At 43.0% G+C, this 12,555-nt stretch overlaps 1 protein-coding gene across 1 annotated transcript in view; it reads left to right on the top strand.

The window, feature by feature from the left end:
- Window positions 1-10,047, top strand: part of fbxo15 (F-box protein 15) — a 45,941-nt gene extending 35,894 nt beyond the window's left edge. Inside the window, exon 10 of the mRNA XM_063055081.1 lies at window positions 8,893-10,047. Within this exon, the coding sequence (XP_062911151.1) occupies window positions 8,893-9,162 (270 nt within the window). The 3' untranslated portion in view covers window positions 9,163-10,047. The remainder of the gene's footprint in view (window positions 1-8,892) is intronic.
- Window positions 10,048-12,555: the final 2,508 nt, after the last annotated feature.

Below are 12,555 nucleotides of genomic sequence, written 5' to 3' on the forward strand. Positions count from 1 at the left end.
GTACGAGGGGGAGGTGGGGCATTAGCGGAAGTTAGAGAAGTCAATGTTCATGCCATCAGATTGAAGGCTACCCAGACGGAATATAAGGTGTTGTTCCTCCAACCTGAATGTGGCTTCATCTTTACAGTAGAGGAGGCCATGGATAGACATATCAAAATGGGAATAGGAGGTGGAATTAAAATGTGTGGCCACTGGGAGATCCTGCTTTCTCTGGCGGACAGAGGGTAGGTGTTCAGCAAAACAATCTCCCAGTCTGCGTCGGATCTCGCCAATATATAGAAGGCCACATCGGGAGCACCGGACGCAGTACATCACCCCAGCCGACTCACAGGTGAAGTGTCGCCTCACCTGGAAGGACTGTCTCGGATCCTGAATGGTGGTATGGGAGGAAGTGTAAGGGCATGTGTAGCACTTGTTCTGCATACAAGGGTAAGTGCCAGGAGGGAGATCAGTGGGGAGGGATGGGGGGGGATGAATGGACAAGGGAGTCGCGTAGGGAGCGATCCCTGTGGAAAGTGGGGTGGGGGGGGAGGGAAAGATGTGCTTAGTGGTGGGATCCCACTGGAGGTGGCGGAAGTCACGGAGAATAATTTGTTGGACCCGGAGGCTGGTGGGGTGGTAGGTGAGGACCAGGGGAACCCTATTCCTAGTGGGGTGGCGGGAGGATGGAGTGAGAGCAGATGTACGTGAAATGGGGGAGATGCGTTTGAGAGCAGAGTTGATAGTGGAGGAAGGGAAGCCCCTTTCTTTAAAAAAGGTGGACATCTCCCTCGTCCTAGAATGAAAAGCCTCATCCTGAGAGCAGATGCGGCGGAGACGGAGGAATTGCAAAAAGGGGATGGCATTTTTGCAGGTGACAGTGTGAGAAGATGAATAGTCCAGATGGCTGTGAGAGTCAGTAGGCTTATAGTAGACATCAGTAGATAAGCTGTCTCCAGAGGTAGAGACAGAAAGATCTAGAAAGGGGAGGGAGGTGTCGGAAATGGACCAGGTAAACTTGAGGGCAGGGTGAAAGTTGTAGGCAGAGTTAATGAAGTCAACGAGCTCAGTATGCGTGCAGGAAGCAGCACCAATGCAGTCGTTGATGTAGCAAAGGAAAAGTGGAGGACAGATACCAGAATAGGTTTGGAACATAGATTGTTCCACAAAGCCAACAAAAATGCAGGCATAGCTGGGACCCATATGGGTGCCCTTGGCTACACCTTTAGTTTGGAGGAAGTGGGAGGAGCCAAAGGAGAAATTATTAAGAGTAAGGACTAATTCTGCTAGATGGAGCAGAGTGGTGGTAGAGGGGAACTGGTTAGGTCTGGAATCCAAAAAGAAGCAGAGAGGTTTGAGACCTTCCTGATGGGGTATGGAAGTATATAGGGATTGGACATCCATGGTGAAAATAAAGCAGTGGGGGCCAGGGAACTTAAAATCATCGAAAAGTTTAAGAGCGTGAGAAGTGTCACGAACATAGTAGGAAGGAATTGAACAAGGGGGGGTAAAACAGTGTCAAGGTATGCAGAAATGAGTTCGGTGGGGCAGGAGCAAGCTGAGACAATAGGTCTACCAGGACAGGCAGGTTTGTGGATCTTGGGTAAGAGGTAGAAACGGGAAGTGCGGGATGTGGGAACTGTAAGGTTGGTAGCAGTGGATGGGAGATCCCCTGAGCAGATAAAGTCAGTGATGGTGTGGGAGACAATCGCCTGGTGCTCCTTAGTGGAGTCATGATCGAGGGGTAAATAAGAGAAGGTATCCGCGAGTTGTCGCTGTGCCTCGGCAAGGTAGAGGTCGGTACACCAGACTACAACAGCACCCCCCTTATCGGTGGGTTTATAGTAAGGTTAGGATTAGTGCGGAGGGAGTGGAGAGCAGAGCGTTTGGAAGGTGTGAGGTTGGAATGGGAACAAGGTGCGGTGAAGTCGAGACATTTGATGTCCCGTCGGCTGTCCTTCCAGGTGAGGCGACACTTCACCTGTGAGTCGGCTGGGGTGATATACTGTGTCCGGTGCTCCCGGTGTGGCCTTCTATATATTGGTGAGACCCGACGCAGACTGGGAGATGGTTTTGCTGAACACCTACGCTCTGTCCGCCAGAGAAAGCAGGATTTCCCAGTGGCCACACATTTTAATTCCACGTCCCATTCCCATTCTGATATGTCTATCCACGGCCTCCTCCACTGTAAAGATGAAGCCACACTCAGGTTGGAGGAATGACACCTTATATTCTGTCTGGGTAGCCTCCAACCTGATGGCATGAACATTGACTTCTCAAACTTCCGCTAATGCCCCACCTCACCCTCGTACCCCATCCGTTATTTATTTATATACACGCATTCTTTCTCTCTCTCTCTCAACTTTTTCTCCCTCTGTCCCTCTCACTTGCCCATCCTCTGGGTTTTCCCCCCCTCCCCCTTTTCTTTCGTCCTGGGCCTCCTGTCCCATGATCCTCTCATATCCCTTTTGCCAATCAACTGTCCAGCTCTTGGCTCCATCCCTCCCCCTCCTGTCTTCTCCTATCATTTCAGATCTCCCCCTCCCTCTCTCACATACAAATCTCTTACTCTCTCTTTCAGTTAGTCCTGATGAAGAGTCCCGGCCTGAAACGTCAACTGTACCTCTTCCTAGAGATGCTGCCTGGCCTGCTGAGTTCACCAGCAACTTTGATTCCTTGTCTTAGGTCAGTTAGGATCACTACTTTATTTTAAGAATGTGAAATGTCAGAATAATAGTAGAGAGAATGATTTATTTCAGCTTTTATTTCTTTCATTACTTTCCCAGTGGGTCAGAAGTTTACATACACTTTGTTAGTATTTGGTCGCATTGCCTTTAAATTGTTTAGCTTGGGTCAAATGTTTTGGGTAGCCTTCCACAAGCTTCTCACAGAAAGTTGCTGGAATTTTGTTCCATTCCTCCAGACAGAACTGGTGAAACTGAGTCAGGTTTGTAGGCCTCCTTGCTCACACACGCTTTTTCAGTTCTGCCCACAAATCTTTTGTCGGATTGAGGTCAGAAAATGATGTCAAGCCTGGTTCATCCTTGGGAGCAATTTCCACACACCTGAAGGTACCACGTTCATCTGTACAAACAATAACAGGCAAGTATAAACACCATGGGACCATGCAGCCGTCATACCGCTCAGGAAGGAGACGCATTCTGTCTCCTAGAGATGAACGTACTTTGGCGCAAAAAGTGCAAATCAATCCCAGAACAACAGCAAAGGACCTTGTGAAGATGCTGGAGGAAACAGGTAGACAAGTAGCTATATCCACAGTAAAACAAGTCCTATATTGACATAACTTGGAAGGCTGCTCAGCAAGGAAGAAGCCACTGCTCCAAAACCGCCATAAAAAAGCCAGACTACAGTTTGCAAGTGCACATGGGGACAAAGATCTTACTTTTTGGAGAAATGTCCTCTGGTCTGATGAAACAAAAATTGAACTGTTTGGCCATAATGACCATCATTATGTTTGGAGGAAAAAGGGTGAGGCTTGCAAGCCGAAGAACACCATCCCAACCGTGTAGCATGGGGTGGCAGCATCATGTTGTGGGGGTGCTTTGCTGTAGGAGGAATTGGTGCACTTCACAAGATAGATGGCATCATGTGGATATATTGAAGCAGCATCTCAAGACATCAGCCAGGAAGTTAAAGCTTGGTTGCAAATGGGTCTTCCAAATGGACAATGACCCCAAGCATACCTCCAAAGTTGTGGCAAAATTGCTTAAGGACAACATAGTCAAGGTATTGGAGTGGCCATCACAAAGCCCTGACCTCAATCCGATAGAAAATTTGTGGGCAGAACTGAAAAAACGTGTGTGAGCAAGGAGGCTTACAAATCTGACTCAGTTTCACCAGTTCTGTCTGGAGGAATGGAACAAAATTCCAGCAACTTACTGTGAGAAGCTTGTGGAAGGCTACCCAAAATGTTTGACCCAAGTTAAACAATTTAAAGGCAATGCTACCAAATACTAACAAAGTGTATGTAAACTTCTGACCCACTGGAAAGTGATAAAGAAATAAAAGCTGAAATAAATCATTCTCTCTACTATTATTCTGACATTTCACATTCTTAAAATAAAGTAGTGATCCTAACTGACCTAAGACAGAGAATGTTTTCTAGGATTAAGTGACAGTAATTGTGAAAAACTGAGTTTAAATGTATTTGGCTAAGGTGTCTGTAAACTTCTGACTTCAACTGTAGGTTCCTGAACAGTTGCCAGAATGTGGGATATAAATTTCACTGGGAAATTGAGAAAAGGGACATGTAACAACAGTTATGTGGGATTTCAATATGCAGGTAGATTGGCAAAATCTGGTTGGTGCTAGATCCCAAGAGATGGCATTTGTAGAATGCCTGGGAGATGACGTTTTAGAGCAGCTTGTGGTTGAGCCCACTTGGGAAAAGGCAATTCTGGATTGGGTGTTTTATAATGAACCAGATTTGATTAGGGAGTTCAAGGTAAAAGAGACTTTTAGGAGGCAGTGATCATTATATGATAGAATTCACCCTGAAGTTTGAGAGTGAGAGGATAATATTAGATGTATCATTATTGAAGTGGAGTAAAGGGAATTACAGAGGCATGAGAGAGGAGCTGGCCAAAGTTTAATGGAAGGGGACACAAGCAGGGATGACAGCAGAACAGCAATAGATGGTGTTTCTGGGGGCAATTTGGAAGGGGTGGAATAGATGCATCCCGAAGATGAAATAGTATTCTTAAGGGAGGATGAGGCAACCATGGCCAACAAGGGAAGTCAAAGGCAGCATAAAAGCAAAAAGAGCATATATTATAGAAAAGGTTAGTGAGAAGTTAGAGGATTGAAAAGCTTTTTAAAAACCAACAAAAAGCAACTACAAAAAACATAAGGGAAGAAAAGATGAAATATGAAGATAAGCTAGTCAGTAATATCAAAGAGGCTACCTAAAGTTTTTTTTCCAGATATATAGAGTGCGAAAGATGGGGGAGAGTGGGTAATGGACCTCTGGAAAAATGATGCTCAAGAGGTAGTAATAAGTTACAAGGAAACGGTGGACAAACTTTTAAGTATTTTGCATCAGTTTTCACTGTTGACTACATTAGCAATATGCCAGAAATTCGAGTGTTGGGGGAAGGAGTGCATTTGCTACTACAGGTTAAGTACCCTTTATCCAAAAATCCAAAATCTGTAAACTTCTGAAATCCGAAAATCTGACATGATGTTACAAATGGAAAATTCCACAAGGTGCTTGGAAGTTTCCCAGGTGATGCACAGGTCTCTGTGTACCACAGACCATTCTGAGAAGTGACCTTGTGTGTAATGAACAGAAGTTGATGAAAAGTGGAAAAACACTTCATAAAGCGAAAAATGAAGATGGTGATCATGTGTTGAAAGAGTGGATTTGTCAGTGTCAGAGTGAACGTATGCTGTTTAACTTTATGCTGATCATGAAACAAGCGAAGATCTATCATGACAAACTAAAAATTAAAGTTAATTGTGAATATTTAGCAGGCTGGATAATTGGGCAAAAATTTAAGAAAAGGAATGCATTAAATTTTTGAAGCATTTGCTTATTTATCACGAGGCAGCACAAAGATTCTGTTTGCTAAGATCAACGCAGATGAAAGCCAGACCAAGTCTACAGTGCTGATTGTTTTTATACCTTATATAAAACCTAAAAAATATACAGTGTACTGTATCTTTTTAATCAAAACATGGTATTATAGATGGAGAGTGAAAGCCTGCTGCTGTTTATTGTTGTTCAACAGCTGATTCAGGTTTTCTTCTGATGCTGCTGTGTTGTTTTTGTTACCCTGAAAACATGATATTTTCATAATATTAATGGTATGTAATAATTATTACTGTTAAGTACAGATGTGTGATGAACAAGTGTGCTCACCAGTAGCACATAAATCCAGAGTTAACAATAATGGTGATCCCAAGCTATCTCGTAATATATTCCAAAATTAGAAAAAAAATCCAGAATACGAAACACTTCTAGCCCCAAGCATTTCAGATGAGGGGTTCTCAACCTATATGAAGGAGAAGGTTCTTGGGAAGCTGAAAGATCTGTAGGTAGGTAAATACCTGGACCAGATGGACTGCATCCCAGATTCTGAAAGAGGTAACTGGAAAGATTGTGAAAGCATTAGTAATGTTCTTTCAAGAATCACTAGATTCTGAAATGGTTCTGGAGGAATGGAAAACTGCAAAGCCGGCTCCACTTTTTAAGAAAGGAGGGAGGCAGACAGAAGAAAATTATAAGGTATTGCACATGAGGCTGCTGAACAAGGTAAGAATCCAGGGTATTACAGGAAGGACATTAACTTGGATAGAAGATTGGCTGACTGACAGGAGGCAAAGTGCGGGAGTAAAGGACCCTCTTCTTGTTAGCTGTCAGCAACTAGTGGTGTTCCACAGGGGTTAATGTTGGACAGATTCTTTTTACGTTATATGTCCAACGATTTGGATGAAGGAATTGATGGTTTTGTGGCCAAGTTTGCTGATGATTCGAAGTTGGGTGGAGGGGCAGATAGTGTTGATGAAGCAGGGAGGCTGCAGAAGGACTTGGATTGGGAGAATAGACAAAGTGGCAGAAGTGGAATATAGTGTAGGGAAGTGTATGGTCATGCATTTTGGTAGAAGGAATAGAACTGTAGATTTGGGAGTCCTCATGCAGGATTCCCTCAAGGCTAACTTACAGGTTTGATCAGTGGTGAGGAAGGCAAATGCAAAGTTAATTCATTTTGAGAGTACTATAATATAAAAGCAAGGCTGTAATGCTGAGGTTTATAAGACATTGGTTAGACTACATTTTTATAGTATTGTGAGCACTTCTAGGCCCTTTATCTAACAAAAGATGTGCTGACATTGGAGAGGTTCCAGAGGAGGTTCCTGAGAATGATTCTGGGAATAAAAGGGTTAATGCATGAGGAGTGTTGATGACTCTGAGTCTGTACTCACTGGATTTTTGAAGAATGGGGGACGGGTGGATCTTATTGAAACCTATCTAAGGCTACGTCCACACTAGACTGGATAATTTTGAAAACACCGTTTTCAAGTAAAAACGACAGGCGTCCACGCCAAGCATTTTCCAAAATATCTCCGTCCACATTAGAATGGACATTTAGGCAAATCTCCTACTGGGCATGCGCAGGACACAGAAAACAAGCGAAGAGGAAACGGTATACTTGGTGCACGTTTGTCCAATTACAGACTAGAAAAACTTTAAAGGAATTGCTGTTGGCTCTCACGCAGGAGGACTTAAAACTAAAAAAAAACGAATACTGGAGCATATGGAGGCAACCGACAGGGAGCTCACGGACAGTATGACTCGGCTGACGACGAACATTGAAAAACTAACTCTGTTGCATTAATAAAGCACCTTGTTAAATGTATAAAACATGTCTACATCAATGTTATCTTGTATTTCCATACAATGTTATATTAGGCTGTTACACATCTATTGTCAGAGAAGTACTTGCGTAAATAGGTAAACCACCTTCATACAAGCAAGGACAGAAAACAGGGCAAAGTGAGTATACTTATTTATTCAGTAAGCTATGGGTCAACGTATTTGTTGAGTACGCTTCTAAGTCTTCTGGCTTCAGTCTTGTTGCCATCTGTTCTGAAATTGTTAGGTTGTGTGGGTAGATTGCGTTCAAGAAAACAGTGAAATGCCGTGCTGCTGCCATCTGTTCCTGCATGTCATGACAGCGTTTTTAAATAGTCAAAAAAGCTCAGTTTACAATTTAACACTCACGCTGTTCACACCGATTGCGCCTTATAACAGCCGTCTGGCAGTGCTTGCGCAGTACCAAGCAGAAACAGAAAAAGCATTGTTGTTGTGGTATTGTCATGACAGCATTTTTAAATATCTCTGTTTATCCAGTCCACACTACAACGCGCAACAATCGTTTTCAAATTTACACACTCTGGAGGGTGTTAGAAAAGCTCCATTTTGGGGGGATGAAAACGCCGTTTCAATGTGGACAGAGGGTCAAAACGAAGAGAAAAAGCTTCGTTTTCAAAATTATCCAGCGTAGTGTGGACGTAGCCTAATATTGAAAGGCCTAGATAGAGTAGATGCGCAGAAGATATTCCCTATAGTGGGTGAGTCTAGGACGTCCATTTAGAACAGAGATGTAAAGGAATTTCTTTAGCCAGAAGGTGATGAATCTGTGCAATTCATTTCCACAGATGGCAGTGGAGGCCAAGTCATTGAGTATATTTAAAACGGTGGTTCATAGGTTCTTGGTTAGTAGGGCATCAAAGTTTTGGGGAGAAGACAGGAGAATGAGGCTGAGAGGGGAAATGAATCGGCCAAGATGGAATGGTGGAACAGACTTGGTGGGCCAAATGGCCTAAATCTGCTCCTATGTCTTTCAATCTATTATAGTCTAACAGTCTTTGATTTTCAGACTGAGCAATGGCATATGCATAGCTGCCAAGGTCTGAAGCTATATTCCAGTTCATGCTCAGATCCTTCATGGAAAATAAAAGGGACACTGGACATGGAAATTTTAGATTTACATGATGTTCTCAGAATTTTTGCAATGTAAAATGTAGTGGTCTAGGTTTCCCATTGTATGGCAAAATGCAAGCTGATTATTGTTATACTATTGGAAAAATATTATTATATTGTTGTCCGTTGTGGCAAGATTTGATTTTATTGCAATGTTATTCAGCACTACTTCTAAAGATCATACTGCATTCTTTTAGAGGAACTCAGCAGGTCAAGCAGCATCTATGGAGAAGAAACAGCAGTCAACAATTCAGGCAAAGACCCCGATGAAGGGTCTCAGCTCAAAACGTCAACTGTTTATTCCTCTCCATAGATGCTGCCTGACCTGCTGAGTTCCTCCAACATTTTCTGTGTGTTGCTCTGGATTTCCACAATCTAACAAATCTCTTTACTGCATTGTTTTTCAGCATTGTTGCTTGATGGATGTGACTGTTTTGGATGAAGCAGAAAAGCCTTTCTGGTGTGTTAGCTCGCCTGTGGCTTTGCAGACAGTTCCTGCATCTGACATAAGATACAGATATCTGGGCAAGAAGCAGACAATTGACTACAAGGATCATGAAGGAAAAGTTCATATGGAATTAATGTGGTTGGAAGAAGAACGACAATATTACGTGGTCAATCTTGTTCTTTACTTCACTGTTGAAAAAGTTAATGTCTGGTTTGCAACAAGTTACTAATTCAGTGCATTAATATCTATATGATAGCCTTCAGAAAATGATTGCTCCATGCATGTGGCAACATGTATGAATCATAATGCTGTATTGAGGCTTCCAGTGTTAAACGTTATTTTGGAAAATCTTATTTGATTATGACCCTAGTAATTGGATTTTTGCCTTATACCCTTCTTCCTAAAGGGTTACTTTCCTTTAAAGACACTTACTGAGATTGATTGCTTCCTTACACTTGACAATACTTTTTCACCACTCAAGTTGCAGGGTATGGTTGTCTGCTGAAACTTTGTTCCATTAACAAAATTATGACCCCATCTGGAAGGGTCCCAGTTCTCTTTCAAGGTTGATCTGCCTTTCCTTGCATCTGTGGCAGTGTCAGGAAAGAAGGATGGCTTACTTTGCTTTTGCAAAATGACTCTGGTGCTGGTAATCTTGCTCCAATTCATTATTTGCACAGAATTCATCTTGTTACATTAACTTGTATCTTCTTGTCGTGCACATTGGCACATTAGAAATGTTCTCTCACAATGACACTTGTATTAAATACAGAAGATTTAAGCATTGTTAATAATTGAAATAGGCTAATTTGCAAATTTTTGACTGGTGCTTTTGTGTTCTAAATTTTTGAAGCAACTGTATGGGTTGACACCAAAGTTTAAATATTAAATTAGACTAATTTCAGAAAGCACTACAGTGGACTTTGCTTTACTGTAGGGCATAATAGTTAAAGGCTAGAAGTTGTGTTAGTGCCTCAGGCTACCATAAAGCTATCTGAGCCATATTTCAAGGTTTACAAATTGTTTGAGAATCTGCATGAAGGTGTAGCTTGCATGTTGAATTTTTGAGCTGTTGTATACATTTAGTAAAGAGGTTCCATTAAGCATTAAAAGCGGTTGAAGTATTACTGTGTCACACATTCCTTTGTCTATATGCAGAAAATTGTGTGGCCTCATCATTTTCTAACTCAAACTAATTTCTTTGAAACTGGGGTTACATCAAACAACTCAAAAATAAATTAAAAGGATATGGAAAGTCCATAAATTATGTAGATGTGTGGGAAAGAATTTTGAATAAAACGCATTTCAAAGAATTTTAATTACAAAATATATACCCCTGTCATTTATATATTAGGTTAATTTATAGTGCAGCTACAACCATGTGAAGATAGTCATAGTCATACTTTATTGATCCCGGGGGAAATTGGTTTCCATTGATCCCGGGGGAAATTGGTTATTACATAACTGTAATATGTTACAGTTGCACCATAAATAATTAAATAGTAATGAAACCATAAATAGTTAAATAGTAATATGTAAATTATGCCAGGAAATAAGTCCAAGATCAGCTTATTGGCTCAGGGTGTCTGATCCTCCAAGGGTGGAGTTGTAAAGTTTGATGGCCACAGGCAGGAATTGACTTCCTATGACGCTCTGTGTTGCATCTCGGTGGAATGAGTCTCTGGCTGAATGTACTCCTGTGCCCAACCAGTACATTATGTAGTAGATGGAAGACATTAACCAAGATGGCATGCAACTTGGACAGCATCCTTTTTTCAGACACCACCGTGAGAGAGTCCAGTTCCATCCCCACAACATCACTGGCCTTACGAATGAATTTGTTGATTCTGTTGGTGTCTGCTACCCTCAGCCTGCTGCCCCAGCACACAACAGCAAACATGATCGCACTGGTCACCACAGACTCGTAGAACATCCTCAGCATCGTCCGGCAGATGTTAAAGGACCTCAGTCTCCTCAGGAAATAGAGATGGCTCTGACCCTTCTTGTAGACAGTCTCAGTGTTCTTTGACCAGTCCAGTCAGATCTACTGAGCAGGAAACTTGGCTACTGACAATTTCCTCCTCCCACCAACCAACCAACCAACCCTTGAGGAAATATTTCCTTGTAGAGAGAAATGTCTTGTACAGTAAGTTAAAACTTTAAAAGATAGTCTTTTGTATTTTAGACAATAGATCTAAACTCTTCTATGTACTTTTTTCTTTCCCCTGTCTGAGACTGGTAGTGATAGGTGGAACTAGGTATATCAAGAAGAAAATAGGCAGAGAGAGCTGGGTGGGGAAAGTGTAAATGGTAGGTGGAGCTTGATGAAAGAGGGATGAAGGGCACATGGATCCAGGTGGGGGAGGGGATAGGAACGGTGAATGAAGGGAGAAACTCCCATTGATGGTAGGTGAGTGGTGAAGTGTAGAAGGGTGATGAGTTGGGGAGAGGTAAAGAACAAATGAGGGGATCAAGGAGGGAATGACATTGGGTGGACTGGTGGGAGTAGGATAGGGCCATGGGGGAAGTGGGGCTACCTGAAGCTGCAGATTGACGGGGCTAAACAGAACACGAGGCGCTCTTCTAGTTTGCATTTGGCCTCTCCCTGGCAGTGCACCAGGGCATTGGAAATTACATTCCCGCAATGGCCATATGGGGCGGAGCATGGGTGCTCTGCAAAGTGCCTACTGCATGCTTGATTTCACTGACGTAGAGGGGGTATTGTCGTGAGCCCTGAATGCAGTCAATCAAAGGAGGTAAACATGAATCTTTGCCTCTCGTGGAAGGACTGTTGGGTTCCTGGATAGTGCTGAGGGAGGTGGTGTAAGGACAAGTGTTGCCCCTCCTGTGGTTGCAGGGGAAAGTGCAAGGGGTATGGGGAGGGTCTAGGCGGGAAGGGATGAGCAGCCGAGGGAGTTGCAGAGGGAGTGGTCCTGGATAGGCAAGGAAAGGAGGCTCACACTAGCAGAATGTAGGGTTGATGGCAGGATTCTTGGCATTGTGGAGGGACAGAGGGATCTTTGGGTCGACAGCACTAGATTGAAGTTGCTGCACATGTTGATAGGGTTATTAAAGCGTCTGCTGTGTTGGCCTCTATTAGTTGAAAGATTGAGTTTGAGAGCTACGAGGTAATATTGTAGCTCTGTAAAACCATGCTTAGATCACACTTGCAATATTGTGTACTGCTCTGGTCGCCACTTTATAGGAAGGATGTTGAAACTCTAGAGAGAATGCAGAAGAGACTTACCAGGATGCTGCCCAGTCTAGAGAGCAATCCATATGAGGACCGGTTGAGTGAGCCAGGGCTTTTCTTTTTGGAGTGAAGAAGGATGAGAGGTGAATTATTAGAGGTGTATAAGATGATAAAAGGCATAGATTGAGTGGACAGTCAGAAACTTCCCTGGGTGGAAATGATTAATATGAGAGGACATAATTTTAAGGTGATTGGCAAAAGTGTGTGGGGGGGGGGGCAGTGTGGATATCAGAGGTAAGTTTACACAGAGGGTGGTGGGTGTATGGAATGCCCCGCCAGGGTGCTGGTCGAGGCTGACACACTTGGGGAATTTAAGAAACTCTTAGATAGGCACATGTATGGCAGAAAAGTGGAGGGCTACGTAGGAGA

Source organism: Mobula hypostoma, chromosome 1, assembly GCF_963921235.1.
Source record: "Mobula hypostoma chromosome 1, sMobHyp1.1, whole genome shotgun sequence".
NCBI classification, from domain to species: Eukaryota; Metazoa; Chordata; class Chondrichthyes; order Myliobatiformes; family Myliobatidae; genus Mobula; species Mobula hypostoma.